The sequence below is a fragment of the Perkinsus marinus genome (genome assembly GCF_000006405.1).
Source record: "Perkinsus marinus ATCC 50983 genomic scaffold scf_1104296973172, whole genome shotgun sequence".
Classification (NCBI taxonomy): Eukaryota; Perkinsozoa; order Perkinsida; family Perkinsidae; genus Perkinsus; species Perkinsus marinus.
The window spans coordinates 123,271-140,509 of record NW_003201482.1 but is presented as its reverse complement, the minus strand read 5'-3'; the positions used below and the strand labels follow the sequence as shown (position 1 = coordinate 140,509).

The window sequence follows — 17,239 nt, the reverse complement described above, 5'->3', positions numbered from 1 at the left end:
TGACAAAGCAGGGTTCTTAGTCGTTATGTGTGGATGCAATGGCTCGACAATGCCTTTGGGTTGATTTTTTTGATCGCTGATGCTGACGTTGTTAGTGCTGACTGAAATGAGGGTCTGAAGGCTCTGGAGACGGCTGGTGTTGCGCAAGGGGCGAAGTCTCAGCGCGAGATGATCTGATCGTTGTGTCGGCTGTCCCGGATTGAAGCGTAGTTTGTTTGGTTTCCCGCAAAAAGCGTTTTTGAGGAATTAATTGTGGGTGTTTACCAGTACTATTGGAACTGGTTGATGACTGGGTGATGGCTTCAGCTTTGAGAGGGGTATCTTAGGTCGAGTGTACTAAGATACGAAGCATGCCCAATTGTAACCCTATGTTGCAGTGTCTTTGTTTCCTTCTTCTGCTGCGACCTGCCTCTGCCTCATCCCAACAATGTCGATCATCTCCCGTCTTCCTGTTATCCTGATGATGATCATTCTGTTCACTGTTAGAGACTGCATAACTCGGCCCAGAATTCAGAGGCTCTCAACTTGAGAGCGAGCTAGTCTTGATGTTTTTTTATTCATTGTCGTTCAGATTAGGTCAACTAATCGGCTAATCTCGAATTATGTCGTAACATGACCCGACTTCTGACAGCATCTTACAAGGCAATCAGTAACCAATTCATACTAGGAAGGGATGGTGGAAATACGACACCAACAATTCCATCTTCCCATCCTCTCAAAGTGTTTCGTCGATATGACTTGTCGAGGTGAATTGAAGGAGTTCTTTCAGCATTCACGTGTATAGACAGAACGACTGGTCACGCATACGGCGTTTGCGTGAACCACTATCAAACAGAACCAACGTGGTTACAACAACTCACTTAGTGTAGCGACTAGCCTACACGTGAAGACTACAGAAGTAAACCAACACACAACTCACTTAATCTAGCGACTAGCCTACACGTGAAGACTACAGAAGTAAACCAACACACAACTCACTTAATCTAGCGACTAGACTACACGTGAAGACTATAGAAGTAAACCAACATACAACTCACTTAATCTAGCGACTAGACTACACGTGAAGACTATAGAAGTAAACCAACACACAACTCACTTAATCTAGCGACTAGACTACACGTGGAGACTATAGAAGTAAACCAACACACAACTCACTTAATCTAGCGACTAGACTACACGTGAAGACTATAGAAGTAAACCAACATACAACTCACTTAGTGTAGCGACTAGCCTACACGTGAAGACTATAGAAGTAAACCAACACACAACTCACTTAGTGTAGCGACTAGCCTACACGTGAAGACTACAGAAGTAAACCAACACACAACTCACTTAATAACATCCTCAACAATATTGGGCAAGCCCCTGACAGTAGTGCGGGGGTCCACTTCAATAGTCACTTCTCGATCGGCCTTGTATGTCTGTACTCCTACTGACACACGTTCATCCTAACACAGAAACATCTACACATACCACGACAGAAGCACTCACTCGAGGCTTGAAGTTGCGGGGGCGATGACGACCAGTCGTGAGATCAGGCAGTGTATAGTAGTGCCATACGGGTGTTTGCTCTTCGTTGATTGATGACTTTATGCGACCAGCACGACTATAATTGTGCACTACACTTCCATGCATCGGGTGGGAAACACGACACTACTAGTAAGACTCTCTAGTGGCGATGAGCCTTCACATAGACTTATACTTCATTTCACATGACATTCTAACCGGCCTAGGTGGGCATAATAACATTTTGTCTTTTCTCAAGATGAACATTCAGAGGCGCAGGTTCGAGCGTTCCCCCAGGACTGTTGACCAACACCAGGCAAGTAGGATCGTTGTTGCAAGTATATTATTATAGTAGTCTATCCATAATCTCCTCCCGATGAGGAAAAGACTCTTCTCACAGCACGCCAACACCACCAAATCTGGCCTCAGTGAACTCATTCTCAGCCTTCACTTTCTTTATCTGTTCTAGTAGTAGTTCGCATTCCAATTCCAACTTGTGTTTGCGTAGCATTCGCTCTCTAGTCTGTATCGGCCCAGTCGAGGCGTGCAGGGCGTGTGAGAAGCCAGCGTTCGATGCGGCAGCAGTACTCACGAAATCATCATGAAGAGCGCCACCACCGGGGACATTGGGCACCTCCTCCCCAGGAGGGTTCCACAATATGAACTCGTTAGCCAGATTGATGAGATAGACCGGAATCTTGTTTTTGACGTAGCCGACTTCCCTGTGCTCTTCGATCAGCTTTTTCACTCTCGACACCAAATTGTCCATTTTTTTCCTCACTTGCAGCACCGTCTTGGGCGAGCCTGGGTTCATCTCATTGAGAGCTTCCGTGAAGGAATCGAATGCATTCGCCCTCTCCACTGACAAGAGTTCCTCTCACACACTGATGATCACAGTCTAGGGCGGTTACCTTGTGCCTCCGGTCGACGACTCTTTAGAACTGATCGGTTGCGAATTATGAGCTCCACGAGCATAACGTTCTCGTTTTCTGTGAAGTGGGATTTAGGTTTGAACCCACCTGAACACAAACAGGGGATTGCCATGCTCGCGAAACGGCGACTGTTGGGTCGTTTAGTGGACCGATTTCGAAACTCAGAATCTCAATTCCTTTCGATGTTAGAATCAATTCTGAAATGCCTCGGAGTGAGGCACTTCATATTCCGCTCATTGCCACTCACCATGAGTGCCTCTTTCGCTGCCAGTGACGCCACTTTTCCTTTTGACCCCTCTAGAGGGGGTGACAGAATTGGCCAGCCCTTGAGGGTAGGCCCCTTGCTGAGTGGCAAGCTCAGAAATCACGGCATGATCTATGGGCCCCACGGAGTCTTCCACAATGATTTGATGCTCGGCCATGTGGAGGAATCTCAAGACGCTAAGGCAGAGTACGATCAACGAGTGCTCAAGATTCCCTTCTATATCGATTGTCTGGGCGAGCGAGATACTTATCGTAAGAAAAGTGTATCAACCGGGAATCGAACCCGGGACCCAAGTCCCGAATGTGTGCATGCGTGCAGGATTATGTCGATCGATTCACTGCCAAGTCAACCTTGATTCAAACGATTGTATAGAGATGATGCTATAGTCGTTTTTTGACTCAATGATGGATCCGACTCGCCGCCTTTACATCGGCGAGTGGTGATTAAAACCTGTAGCTACCAAATTTCCGAATCAAAGAACTGTCTATTGTGAATGCTCATGATGCTGTATTTATTCAATGATAGGACTGACCTTATAAAGGGTTGAAGTCAATCTGTAGCCATTTGTCTGAAGCAATAGCAATTCACACTCCCCTTAGTAGTGGGAGACCAAGCCCATGTCGTTGACCGATGCAGCATTTAAAAAGGCGATCGCTCGAGACTTCGAATTCGCACTACGAAGAATACCCCATCTCGACACCACTAGGAGGGGAAATGCCCTTAGTGTAACACTCAGAGAATTCGACACAACTCCGCTGTTTGCCAGGCAATTTTGGCAGCCTCGAGCGGAGCGAGGGAAGGCTCATGAAGTACCCCCACCCGGCCCCTGTCGGACCCTCTCAGTTGCTACTATCCGAATATGCGGTATGCTAACCGAGCCGCTTATAGTAGCTGCTCCCAAGAGATTCCCGGGAATCGTAGCGAGCGACACTCAGCACTACGAAGTAGCTTTCGTGCAGTGTGCGGGGAAATATGCACATGTGTTGGTGACAACATGAAAATTCTGGGAGGAAATTCTCGCTGGTTTATGAACATTGCTATCCGACTCCGCGTAAAAGCCCCTATGATTAGTGGAAAAACTCGTGAGTTCAGCTGAGGCCAACTAACACCCCTGTCGTGTCTCGATGACCAGTACTGATATTCCTTTAGGTCCCTCCCTCTCTCCCCCTGCCGACTACAGCGGTTCACTACGCAGCAACAGTAGTGATCTACGCCCCCCCCGGCCCCCACTATTCATAGCTCTACACAACCTCACGTGGACAAGTTGGGACTCAATACAGTGGTGACCATCAACTGTGCTGATATTAAGACATACCGTAACAGTCTCAACTGACAATAGTTAACGTGGTGTGTCTCCATATGTCTTCAAAGCCATCGTATTCATCTCTTCCCATCAGGCCTCAGTATTCCACCAAAGTCGACGCCTCGGTAGCTCGCTCGCGTATGGGGAGATTATTTCCGATGTCTTCCCGTGTCAATGTTGACCATTCACCTCTCCTTCAGCCACCATTCGACAAGCAACGTTGGGTCGTCATTCGTGGTCGTCGTCGTGATGGTTGCTACTATCATGTTTCATACAAATTCCGAACATTTGCCCCGTGTGAAAATCACAAACTGTTGTCGAGTGGTTCAGTACTGTCAATTCACTCTTACTCTCTACGACCCACACCGAAGGGAACATACTGCTGTTGATCAGTTGGTGCTGCCTAATGCTCCTCACCACGGGTCCTCGCAGTAGTCCTCTAATCGAGAGTAACCCCCTTAGCGCGGTGCCTGATGAACCTTCTGCCCTGTCAGACCAGAGGGGGTTCTTGGCAGCTTTCAAGCAAGCGGCGTCGGCCCAGCAAGAGGCAGCGAGCGCCCTCAGAGACTCCTTTAAGAAAAAGTCAGAGCTCAGCAGTGGGGGGAGGGGAATATATGCACATGATCAACCACATGTGTTGGTGACAATATGAAAATTCTGAGAGGAAATTTTGGGAAATTCTCATTAGTTTCCGTACACTTCTACCCTACTTCGTATATAAACTTCTATAATGTAGCTTTGCAAACTCTTCTGAGCTCAGCTGAGGAAAGTGATTTCATATATTCCTTCAACACTGGGTCTGGGAATAGAACCTATGCGGGATTCACTGCTATACGTTCAGAGTACGCGTACTTGCCCCGTTGATCTATTCATCCTCTCGTGTGAAAGCTGCCGCCAAAGCAGCAGAGGATGCCAAGAGGCGGGTAAGGGCAGGCAGGAGCTTGAAAACTAACACCCCCGATCGTCCCCTCTACTCTTGACAGCTCGCCGAAGAGAGGGAGGCCCGTAACGCTGAGAAGGCTGAGACCAGCAAGAAGATGGAGGCCGCGACTACTCAGTATAATACGCAACGCCGCGCGCTCTCGGTAGGCTCCTCAGTGCTGTCGTCTCGAAGTAGGACCATAGGCACAACTCGCTAGGGCCAAGCAGGAAAATGAGGAGAGCACGAAGGAGGTAGTAAGAACAGGATTACAGGGTGATGAATGTGTGTTATTTCGGAGGAGGGCAAATGATAGTGAACAAGTTGTCGCTATCACAGTCAGAAACGGGTACTCTCATCGCAACACATTACTTACTTTGTATATGCGATATAGTTACAGATTGATTTTCATGCGCACTTTGCATATCAAATTGACACGCAACTGTAGTCGCTCGGAAGTTTACCGTCTCGTTGGTAGTTCCAAAAGCTCTTTGAGGATCGCAAACAGGAGGCAATACGCGAGAAGGCTTACATGGAAAAACAGCTGAGCCTCGTAGGACTAGCTCAGCGCGATTCGGTCAGTATTGCAGTGGTAGGCACGGGGAGAGGTGACGAAACTGAAGGAACAGCTACAGAAGAGCACCGAGGAAGTCGACCAGGGCCGCAAGGAGAGAGCTTCACTCAAGCGAAAATTGTCTGATGCTGGTGGGCCAGTGGGGGGGATTCGAAAATTATGGGAAAATTTTGGGAAAATTTTGGGAAAATTCTGGGGAAATTTTGGGAAATTTTTGGGAAATTTTTGGGAAATTTTCGGGAAATTTTCATTGGTTTTTATACAATTCTACTTCAACTCGGAACTCAGCTGAAAATCTATTTTGCCAAGGTGGGGGAGGAAATATGCAACTACATGTGTTGATAGCAATATGAAAATCCTGAGGAATTTTTGGAAAAATTTTCATTGATTTCTGTGCAATTCTACCCCAACTCTGGTGTGAACTCCTCCGCTCAGCTGAGGAAAGCAAAGATATTTTCCTCCAACACTTCTCAGAGCGCCGCATCAGCGAGCTCCAACGAGAAATCGAAAATTTCCGACGAGAAGACTCCAAAGGGTCTCAGCCGGACCCTGAGGTTAGCACTAGGATCACTAACGCTGTGGCGCTCAATAGCAGCAGTAACAACAGCTCTTGTAAGTCTAGTCGTGATGTGTGTATCGAAGTCCCCGGTGTTGCAGTGTTGGACTCCCTTGCCTTCGGAGAGAGTCTGCTAGTTGAAGGCTGCAGCTCTTTTGATACGACAATCCATCAGACCAGGAATAGCAGCAAGAGGACCACAGCTCGAGCAACTGCTGCAAGTGAGCATGTGTATTCTCAAAGTGTAGGGAATATATTTTTGTATGTTTTGTGAAAACCACTTACATAGCTAGAGTAGTGCAAAAAATGACACCCGTTTTACGTGAAGTGGCGTAAAACGCGATATTCGCGGTGATATGCAGTAGTTGTGAAATATATTTATCACTAGTGTTTTTCATATCATGGTCGTGAAACTCCAATGTGCTCGATTAGCACTGCTCATTGGCTGTGTTTAGAAACTACCACCACCACTGTGGCAGCCTCGAGGCCCACACGAACTACTACCACGCGGACCTCAACAAGACTAGCAGCAGGGGCCCGCGGTCCGGCCAGGGGAGCTAATAAGCACCCCTCACCCGAGCCTAAGGTGACCTTTGCTTTCCCTTGCCTTGCATAGATTCTCCCTCCAGAAGCGCGCCCGAGCTCGTCCGACTGCCCAGCGGCAAAATACAGCGCCAGTAAGGGTTGACAGTCGTAGCGATTCTTGACTTGTCCAGTCGGTGCTCGCTCTCCTCAGCTGACCCTAGGAGTTTCCTCACTAATTATAGGAGTTTATATACAAAGTAGGGTAGAAATGTACAGGAACCAACAAGAGTTTCCCAAAATTTCCATATTGTCACCAACATATGTGGTCGGCCTTGCGCATACTTTCCCGCACGGCCACTCAATGTTCGCTTTCCTCAGCTGAGCTCTAGGGTTTCTCAGAAATTCGTGTATAAGTATGTTGAAGAACCAACAAGAATTTCCTCATATGTAGTCGAGCTCACACTGTGCCCTTTTTAGAGGTTCATTCCAGAAGGCCAGTCGCCGCCCAGAAAACGTCCAACTCGTGCGACAAGAGCAGTTGCTGCAGTCGCCGAGGCCACACCTATTGCTCGCAGGACCCGATCACAGCGGACTCTAGTTGGTTTACGCAGTGCTGCTGCATTGAAATGATGATGCTCTTGTTCATACCATCTTTCTGGTAACTTCTGATGATTGCCTGATTATATAAGCATTCAAACTTGTTATTCATGTATGATATGAATCGATAATGCAGCTAAGCTATGAGCGCTGTTGTGTTTATCATTTCCAAAGTTTTATAAACTAATTAACGCGAAACACCTTTTATAAGGAAACACATCTGACTGTACAAATACTGAGTATCCTCCAGAAACTAGTGCAGAAAATGGCAATATACACAGCTTCGCTCCGCTGCTGACATCAATAAACTCATCTGCTTGTCAATGGGTTCAATTATCACCGTCACGATAAATCGACTTCTCTGTGGTGGCGTCTGAATCGGCGAGGCTCTTATTGAAAAATCGGCTGACAGACTCAATGGCCAACTCGCTCGAGGGTTTCTTCGGCGCGAAAGCCTAAAGTGGAATCGAATTATTACAAAGACATCGGAGTTTCACACCAGTGAAAAATATATTTCACGACTACTGCATATCACCGCGAATATCGCGTTTTTCACATGGTGCTACGCCACTTCACGTAAAACTCCACTGAATTGCTCACCTCGAAAGCATGTGGCTGATGGGGGAATAATTCCAATACTTTGCCGTTTTTTTCATGCCGTGAATACTCCTTCTGCTTCACAAGCTCAGATAGAGGCGGCAACGACACACCGCTGACTTTCTCATAGAACTTCACAGAGTCGCACAAAACGGCTTCACTAAGGCCTGAGAAGCGATGATAAAATCACGGCGGAGCGATGCATCAAGTTCCTCTTACTTGCGTGAATGAGCAATTTGGTGGACTTGAAAACAGCTGGGAGATTCTTCGCAAACAATGGTGATGCCAGAGGATTAGAGCCCTCCCTTTTGAGCTACAAAGATGACAACATAAATGTCTATAAAATTGACCTACTTTTGGTCTTCACCTCTTCTGTAGTTATTGGTTCGAATTTACCAGAGACGTACCTGAAAAAATACCGGAATAATTTCGTGGCGAGTGACGGAAAATAAGCACATCTCAGCAGCCCGTCTTGCGTTGGTCTTGGACACCAGCCGATCGGTGTCGGCGTTAAGGTCGTAGGTCTCACCACTGATAGTCAGATCGAGGAAGGGGGAGAACAACGCTACCGCCTAAAAATGCATATTCAAAACTCGCTTCGCTCCGCTGTAATCAACAACACTCAGATCTGTCCAACTGTAATTACTTTAATAACCAATTCACCAGAGAATCATTCAACTCTAAGAAATAGCGTTACCGAGAGTCCGACAAGAGCGACACAAAGAGAATCCTAATGTCAAGTCTACATGGCAAACTGATTGAATAATGGAGTTTCACAACCCGTTTTACGTGAAGTGGCGTCGTAAAACTCGGTGAAAAACGCGATATTCGCGGTGATATGCAGTAGTCGTGAAATATGTTTTTCACTAGTGTTTTTCATATCACTAGGGTGAAACTCCAATGTGTTCCTAGCAGGATGGAAAAATATGCACATGGTTAACGGCATGTGTTGGTAATAACAATATGAAAATTCTGGGAAAATTCTTGTTATTCGTACGAACTCTGGTAAAAATGCGCAAAAACACACAAAAATTTTCGGTAATTTCCCCCCAATTTTCATATCGCCACCAACACATGTAGTTGACCATGTGTATATTTTCCCAACAGTAGTTCCTTGCAGTATGTGAAAAACTAAAAATGAGTTCCCAACCAGAACACTATAAATTCCTGGCTGATTCTCTGCACCAAAGTATTCGAACTGTGATGCGTCTGGGCTTCCGTCGGCACTCACCTCGGGAGGCGTATCTTTCTTTTCCAACGTCACCGCAGCCGCAAGATTTCCGCCAGAAGAATCACCAGCAATCTAAGTCAGAAAAAAATGCAAAATTTTTCCTCAGCGTAAAAAAAACTGACCGCAACTTTTGCCGCTTTTTGGTCTTCTCTCAACCAGTTGTATGTACTAAGGCAGTCCTCCAGTTGAGCTGGGTACCTAAATCGTGCGAAAAAAATCGTCAAAACTCAGCGGAGCGAAGCAGATTCACCCGAAATCCGGAGATAATCTAAAGTCAGGTATAACAACTCCTTGAAAACGACCATCTCTAGCGATATGCGCTGCCAGGCCGTAGTAGTAGCGCGGATCCAGCATGCAGAAACCACCACCATGCAGATACATCAACCATCGGGAAGTCTCCGGAGGCTCTTGAGCGGCTGCGATACGACTCAGTACATGCGCTGTACACGATGGTGACACCTGGACCTTCTTAAGATCAACTGAGGGGGAAGTAGGGCAGTACGGGAATATATGTTTGCTTTCCTCGACTGAGCTACTAGGTTTCCTCACTATTTTATGAAAAATTACACGATTTTGGGTATAAGTATACAAAAATCAACGATAATTTCGCAAAATTTCCTCAGACTTTCCATATTCCTAACAACACATGTAGTTCACCATGTGCATATATTCCCACACTGAGGTAGGGTATCACCCCCCAGAGGAAGACCTACACTTGTATTTTCGTTGCCAGTATTTGCCGAGATACCGACCGAACCAATTAGCGAGAGCTCGATCCGCCATGAAAGTCACTTGCGACTGACCGACGTTATGAGCCACCATTCGTACGATCTTGGAGAGGCCAGTTCGCATGGCTTCGAGTGAATCGGATTATGAACAAAATCTGACAGAGAAGTGGTATAAAAATAAACACAAGAAAAAAATATAGGAGATCATTATTCTCAAGGAGGAGGAAGTGACCAATGTAGCTGCGTCTGAAAAAATGAAAAAAAAAATCGTAAAAATTGAGAAAGTATCGCGCATCGACATTTTCTGTGTCATGCCAGCTTGAACCTAAGATTCTTGGCCCTCCGTTAATTCTGAGAAGTCTGCCGATTTCATTCCTGTTACGCTCTTCCACAGCCACTGGCGGACCTTATCTGTATCACGCCAGCTTGAACCTAAGATTCTTGCCCCCCCCCCCTAATTTTGAAAAGAAGGCCGATTTCATTTCCCTATAGCCGAATTTTCAAAAGAGCAATCTCTCATACTGGCCGTTACGTTCTTCAACAGTTCACTGGCGGACCTACTCTGTATCATGCCAGCTTGGACCTAAGATTCTCCCAAATGCCTCTAGCCTGCTACCGAGTTAATAATAGGAATATGTGTTGTTGGCTTTAAAACATGCAATGATAAATCAAGTTCTCGTGGTTAACCGCCTTTTCAACATATTCAAGTTTCACCACCCTAGTGATATGAAAAACACTAGTGAAAAATATATTTCACGACTACTACTGCATATCACCGCGAATAACGCCGAGTTTTTCACCGAGTTTTACGACGCCACTTCACGTAAAACGAGTTGTGAAACTCCATCATACACATACTTCTCCCATTTTCAACCACTAAAGCAAAACATGAAATATATAATAGTAACACAGGAACTGTAATCAGCAGCAATGAACAATATTAACAGTATCATATCAAAATCGATCACGTGATCGATTACGTTCACCACTTCAACGATGATGCCGTTGCTACTGCCTTATTCTTACTATCCTCAGCCAGTGACACCCATGTAGCGCTCAGATTCTCCCCGATCAACCATCGTCTCAGCAACCGAGCTTCCACCGAGTCCTCCGCTGCTATAACAGGCACACTATGGTGAACTCTCGTGAAAGATTCCCTCGCGATTTTCGCCACGTCAACTCTATTTTCCACCCGCTTTTTTTCCACTCGTGCTGCGCTCCGCCCAAAAATTCTTCCCAACCACGAACTCATATGAGATTTCTCCGCATCCTTTTCCTCAGCAATAGTATCAGGAATCACCTGAGCCCCGCCGTTTCCGCATCCACCTGGACACGCCATCACCTCCACAAAGTCGTAATCAAATCCTCGTTTATTAACTTTTCGAACAATATTCTGCACATTTCGAAAACCGTACGCTCGCGCCACTTTTCCGATGTGAGTCAAATCTTGATTTTTCACAGAGATCCATTTTGGATCTTCCGCGACCTGTAATTCACCTCGGGCGTATCCTCCGCACTCTGAAGAATCTCCGAAAGGAACAAAGCAACGACTGCCGCACATAAGAAGATCGTTCGTGGGTTCAGCGTTGGTGAATTTGGAAAGATGTAAATCATAATTCTTCAAGAGAGACACGATCTCGCTGGTCCCGAGCACTAAATCGATACTGGGAACGCCATCTGTGGAATCTGATAGAAAAATGGTAAGTTGATATTCCAACACTCCTACTACTGTAGGAGCTATTACTATTGTAGTACTACTATTGCTACTACTGTGCCAATAGTGTAATACTTTTATTATCGAAAACGTAAACTCAAAAGAGCGATCATATAAAGGACAACTACAGTTGAACACTCCTTCTGAAATCAAACTTAAATCATATCATACCGTAATTCCATGCAAGACTATTCTCCCCCTCATATTTTTCGCTATCAACAAACACATCTGAACCTCCTCTCGAAAAAGCATGCCACGTTGATATGCAAATGTGTGTTTTCTATTCCGGGATTAATGATAGTGAACAACTTGTCGCTATCATAGTCTCGAAAGGTTACTTTTATCACATTACATGTTCATAGCATTGTTTATGTGATATAGTTTCAGATCGATTCTTATTAATCTCGGAAAAAAACACCAACTGCCGCACAGTGTAAAATATACCAATTGTCAACCACATATGTTGGTCTCAAAATGGAAATTCCGATGAAATTTTGGGAAATATTTAACTTCTACTTCTCTACTTTCTACTCGAATTCGTATATGAACTTTTATAATTAGTGAGGAAACTCCTAAGCGCAGTGGAGGTAACCAAACGCATATATATGCCCACACAGGTGTACGTATACACAACGGTACGGTCCACATTACAGAATAACAGTAATAAACTACTCAACAAGTGTGGTCGCTTACGATGGAATTTTGGAAAATATTTAACTTCTCCTCGAATTCGTATATGAACTTCTATAATTAGTGAGAAACTGCATATATATTCCCCAACTGCTGTACGTATACACAACTCCCCTCCCCTCGAATGCTTACCAGAAGCGCTCTTTATCCTGTAGTTCGGCCGCAATACCTCCAACTTCCGATCGAAACAAGGGGACACCAATACATGGTATATACGACGCAGACTACTGCTGCTACTCTTGGGAAGCATAATACGAGATAGATATGTATCCCAAAAGCCTCTATATGCAACGATTTGGCGGAAATGTGGTATCACTGATTTCACATAAAGACCTTGTATTTGCTCTGCGGACCTGCGGCAAAAAAGGTGGACTTCATTTTCTCCTCGAATTCTCTTCCCAAAATTTTATCATTTCCAACATCGACATTTTACGTGAAGTGGAGAAAAACTCTATGCATATTCACACTATGCAGTAGTCGTAAAATATGCTCTTCACTAGTGTTTTCCATATCACCGCGAATATCGCGTTTTTCACCGAGTTTTACGCCGCTACTTCACGTAAAACGGGTGGAATTTCAATGATGTAAACTATATTATAATATGATCTCAAAAACTAGTCAATAGCAAATTGACGTCCATATCACAAAAATCCACAAACCCACATCCTCGTCGTTACTACTACCTCACGTTACTGAGCAACTCTACTGTATCTGCATCAAGACTCTTCTCAGCGTAACATGTCCAACCAGGACAGTGTGACGTCAGAAACGCCTTTGGTGGTAACTGAAAACGAGGCGCCTCAACCTAGTGTAGGGGGAAAGAAAATATGCAAATGGTCAACTACATGTGTTGGTGATGACAATATGAAAATTCCGAGAGGAAATTTTCGGAAATTCTTGTTGGTTTCTAAAAAATTTTACCCGAATTCGTACAAAGCTCGTGAAAGCTCCTGAGCTCAGCTGAGGAAAGCGATTACATATATTCCTACTCCAACATTGTATAGGAAACTCCTGAGCTCAGCTGAGGAAAGCGATTACATATATTCCTACTCCAACATTGTATAGGAAACTCCTGAGCTCAGCTGAGGAAAGCGATTACATATATTCCTACTCCAACACTGTATAGGAAACTCCTGAGCTCAGCTGAGGAAAGCGATTACATATATTCCTACTCCAACACTGTATAGGAAACTCCTGAGCTCAGCTGAGGAAAGCGATTACATATATTCCTACTCCAACACTGTATAGGAAACTCCTGAGCTCAGCTGAGGAAAGCGATTACATATATTCCTACTCCAACACTGTATAGGAAACTCTCCTGAGCTCAGCTGAGGGAAGCGATTACATATATTCCTACTCCAACACTGTATAGGAAACTCCTGAGCTCAGCTGAGGAAAGCGATTACATATATTCCTACTCCAACACTGTATAGGAAACTCCTGAGCTCAGCTGAGGAAAGCGATTACGTATATTCTTACTCCAACATTCACATGACAATTCTGAGGAAATTTCGGAAAATTCCTATTACTTTCCGTACATTTCTACCCGAATTCGTATATAAACTCCTATAATTCTGCTCAGGAAAAGCCAACATATATTCCTCCAACACTGCCTCCATCTACGTTACATAGTCCCATCACCGACACAACTAATGAGCATATCCCGAATTTACGCAAGGCACATCCTCGAGAGCATTTTCCTCCACAGAATAGTTTTGTAATTTTTCTCAGACCAGCCGTGTGAATGACAATGAGAAAACTTTACGAAATTTTGAGGAAATTTTCATTTCTTTTTGCACACTTCTACTCTAAAACCATCCCTCGCATAGTGAGCTCAACTGAGTAAACCAAACACATATATTCCAACGACTTCAACTATACCATAAACCAGTAGAGTTTCAAAACACAATTGACTTCGCGAAAAACGGGTGACGCCACTTCACTACATCCAATATCCTCCTCCTCCACGACGGCCCCCATAGCTACTACCCCTTTCCGTTCAGCATCATCCTTCCGTCGCTTCGCTTCCTCTCTAGTCAACACCAGTGCTACTGCTTCACTCACACTCGTATTCAAACAGGAAATCCTCGGGAGATTGATATCTACCATCATAGTACATGTATTACATTTACAAAAGATTTCATACACATCAACTCACTCTGCTACTATCCCATCATAACAACTCCAAAATTATCGTCAGAACTCCAGCAAACATTTTCCGCGAAATCGCGCGTTAAAATTTTTTCTATATATCCAAAACATACTTTCTAGACCAACACTTTCATCCTCCGTCCTGGCGAATTCGAAAATCAATGGAGTTTCACAAGAACCCGTTTTACGTGAAGTGGTGTGAAACTCCGTGAAAAACGCGCTATTCGCGGTGACATGCAGTAGTAGTCGTGAAACATGTTTTTCACTACTGTTTTTCATATCACTAGGGTGGTGAAACTTCATTACACTAGCAAATGCATTCACTTCAGCTGATCTACGAATATGAAGGCTGTGAATCCCTTCACTCAAGCCTCTCCTTAGTCGACGATGACAAAAGCCATTTCTAATCATATCAATACATATCACTGGAGTTTCACCCTAGTGATGTGAAAAACACTAGTGAGAAACACATTTCACGACTATTCACTTCGCGTAAAACAAGTGAAACCCCACTGATACTCAAAACTACAAAATCCACGGTAATAATTACGTCTTCATTTCTCCCAACTTAGAACGCTCATCTCACGGGTCCATGAAATTCCTCCAAAGTGACCAATAAAAACACGCCATCCACATTTCCTGACGTCCCTAGATGTTCTAGGCTGGACCCGCGCTACACTGATACGATCAACAACTCTTCGGGTATTCATCGAGAAAAACAAACATCGCTCCGTCGACGATTTCACTAAATTCAACATAAGCAAAAACCTCTTCTTATTATTAATACTTATTATATGAATATCTTTTTATATTATGAATAGATATAAGGGATATCGCAAAATCTGTGAATTTCTGTATGTATTTCAGGTTGCCTTATATTACCATCCTTTTCCTGCAATTTTAACTCCAGTTGGCGCAGTGCTTCTCCCAGTGCTGGTGCTACTTTCTCCGGAGAAATATTAAAGTACCTACTCCCAAAAACAACAACAATTGCATAATATTCCTACAACCCTAGTGATATGAAAACCATATTTCACGACTATTGCAAGGCGCAAATATCGCGTTTTTCACAAAGTTTTACGCCACTTCACGTAAAACGGTTGTGAAACTCCAATAGTAATAAAAGACACTCACTGTGATAAAGACGTCCGACTCGGCCCCGTCACCGACACTACTACTTCCGCAGGGAGCGCCTCTTCAGAGGAGTCGGAACTCTGAGAAAATGGACGAAATCAACCATTCCTCTCAAAATTCTATACAAAATAAACAACTATTGGTATAACAAGAAAATCCTATTATTTTTTTTGAAAATATAATAAAAATGAAACCATAATTTTCTCACTTTTGCCCCCAGTCGCTGCAACAATGCATCTGTCGACTGCTCCGTCAATAGTATTGTTTCAGCTGAAGTAACGCAGCCACTACCTATGAGAAAATACATTATTACGTACATAACAATAGTGTTTCACACGTGATATGAAAAACACGCGTTTTTCACCGAGTTTTACTCCACCTCACGTAAAACAGGTGAAACTCCAATGTACGACCCAGCAAGAGGCAGCAAGCGCTCTCAGAGACTCCTTTGAGAAAAGGAATCAGGGCTAAGCCGTGGGGGGAAATACATGCACGTGGTCAAATAATATAAAAATTTTGTGGAAATTTACGGAGATTCTCAGTGTTTTCTGAACATTTCTTTCCTAAAACTTTAATGATTGTTAGAGTTTCACAACCCGTTTTACGTAAAGTGGCGTAAAACTCCGCGAAAAACGCGAAATTCGCGGTGATATACAGTAGTAGTCGTGAAATATATTTTCACTAGTGTTTTTCATATCACTAGGGTGAAACCCCTGAGCTCAGCTGAGTAGAGCGAGCGTATATTCCTCCAGGACTTTATATTAATGATATCTCGCAAAGCTTCAGTGTTAGAGGAATATATGTTCGCTTTCCTCAGTCGAGATTCGAAGTTTCCTCGCTAATTTACATACAAATTCGGGTAGAAGTGTACAGAAACCAATAAGAATTTCCTTAATTTTCCTCAGAATTTTCACATGTAGTTGACCATGTACATATTTTCCCAAAATTTTCGTGCTCACATGCGAGGCAGTCCGACAGGGAAACTTGTGCAATCGTAGCTGTTTGACCCGTAGTCTTCTCTTCCGCCTAACAAAATAAATTTCTGTGGAATTTTCGGATCATCATAAATTTCAGAAATTACCTTTTTAGACCGTATTAGCTGTGGCCGTACTTCTCCAGTTGCTTCCTCATGTTTGCTCTTCTCGAGAGCTCCGGCGAGCGGTATTACGCATTCCTGAAAAAGTATAACACTGGACGTTCACCCTAGTGATATGAAAAACATATTTCACGACTACTACTGCATATCACCGCGAATATCGCGTTTTTCACACAGTTTTACGCCACTTCACGTAAAACGGGTTGTTGTGCAACTCCACTGTGCTATTATAGAAATAAGAGAAGGTGAATTGCGAAATTATTGGTAAGAAAATAATAATAAATATAATTACCCACATTTACGAAATCATATCGTAGATATGTAAGTAATACAACAATACGATATAGACCTCGATGAAAGCATAATCCGCTTAGTAAAGGGAAAGAGGTGTAAACACCACAACAAGAGGCTACTTTTATTACCGTGCTAGGGCTGATGAAATCATCGAGATCAGCAAGCTTCACGACGCCCGAGAATCCCGACATTTCAACGATGGCTACTACAAGAAGGAGGAGTGGATGGCACACAGTGCAGATTTGAAAGATATCGATTACACGGGCGCGCGCAATGTTGTGACGAACTGATTACTTCCAACTTGATCTCAACCACAAGTGGAGTTATGTACGTTGTGGAAACTTGTGTAAATCGCCGTAGCGTCGTCTATAAAACTACTAATGGAGTTTCACGGCCGTGATATGAAAAACACTAGTGAAAAACATGT

The 17,239-nt window shown here is 44.1% G+C and overlaps 5 protein-coding genes across 5 annotated transcripts; 1 reads left to right on the top strand and 4 right to left on the bottom strand.

Moving 5' to 3' along the window:
* Positions 1 to 846: 846 nt before the first annotated feature.
* On the bottom strand, positions 847 to 1,635 carry Pmar_PMAR012037 (hypothetical protein; the record flags this gene model as incomplete). Its single annotated transcript, XM_002766266.1, has 3 exons — positions 847 to 877; positions 1,333 to 1,448; positions 1,492 to 1,635. The coding sequence occupies 3 exons, from the start codon at positions 1,633 to 1,635 to the stop codon at positions 847 to 849; spliced, it is 291 nt and encodes a 96-aa protein (XP_002766312.1).
* Positions 1,636 to 1,900: 265 nt separating this feature from the next.
* Pmar_PMAR012036 (hypothetical protein) lies at positions 1,901 to 2,860 on the bottom strand (the record flags this gene model as incomplete). Its single annotated transcript, XM_002766265.1, has 3 exons — positions 1,901 to 2,367; positions 2,418 to 2,525; positions 2,686 to 2,860. The coding sequence occupies 3 exons, from the start codon at positions 2,858 to 2,860 to the stop codon at positions 1,901 to 1,903; spliced, it is 750 nt and encodes a 249-aa protein (XP_002766311.1).
* Positions 2,861 to 4,412: 1,552 nt separating this feature from the next.
* Positions 4,413 to 6,671, top strand: Pmar_PMAR012035 (conserved hypothetical protein; the record flags this gene model as incomplete). The annotated part of the gene is made up of 8 exons (XM_002766264.1): positions 4,413 to 4,588; positions 4,848 to 4,929; positions 4,990 to 5,091; positions 5,132 to 5,179; positions 5,404 to 5,478; positions 5,522 to 5,630; positions 6,142 to 6,276; positions 6,511 to 6,671. 8 exons carry the CDS (start codon positions 4,413 to 4,415, stop codon positions 6,669 to 6,671), a joined length of 888 nt encoding a protein of 295 aa, XP_002766310.1.
* Positions 6,672 to 7,506: 835 nt separating this feature from the next.
* On the bottom strand, positions 7,507 to 9,857 carry Pmar_PMAR012034 (Esterase, putative; the record flags this gene model as incomplete). The annotated part of the gene is made up of 9 exons (XM_002766263.1): positions 7,507 to 7,632; positions 7,778 to 7,941; positions 7,994 to 8,087; positions 8,142 to 8,181; positions 8,231 to 8,346; positions 9,006 to 9,077; positions 9,128 to 9,203; positions 9,256 to 9,484; positions 9,719 to 9,857. 9 exons carry the CDS (start codon positions 9,855 to 9,857, stop codon positions 7,507 to 7,509), a joined length of 1,056 nt encoding a protein of 351 aa, XP_002766309.1.
* A 524-nt stretch (positions 9,858 to 10,381) lies between these two features.
* Pmar_PMAR012033 (conserved hypothetical protein) lies at positions 10,382 to 17,003 on the bottom strand (the record flags this gene model as incomplete). Its single annotated transcript, XM_002766262.1, has 11 exons — positions 10,382 to 10,451; positions 10,978 to 11,419; positions 12,270 to 12,490; positions 12,821 to 12,921; positions 14,127 to 14,239; positions 15,171 to 15,256; positions 15,423 to 15,502; positions 15,631 to 15,713; positions 16,382 to 16,448; positions 16,504 to 16,596; positions 16,941 to 17,003. The coding sequence occupies 11 exons, from the start codon at positions 17,001 to 17,003 to the stop codon at positions 10,382 to 10,384; spliced, it is 1,419 nt and encodes a 472-aa protein (XP_002766308.1).
* Positions 17,004 to 17,239: the final 236 nt, after the last annotated feature.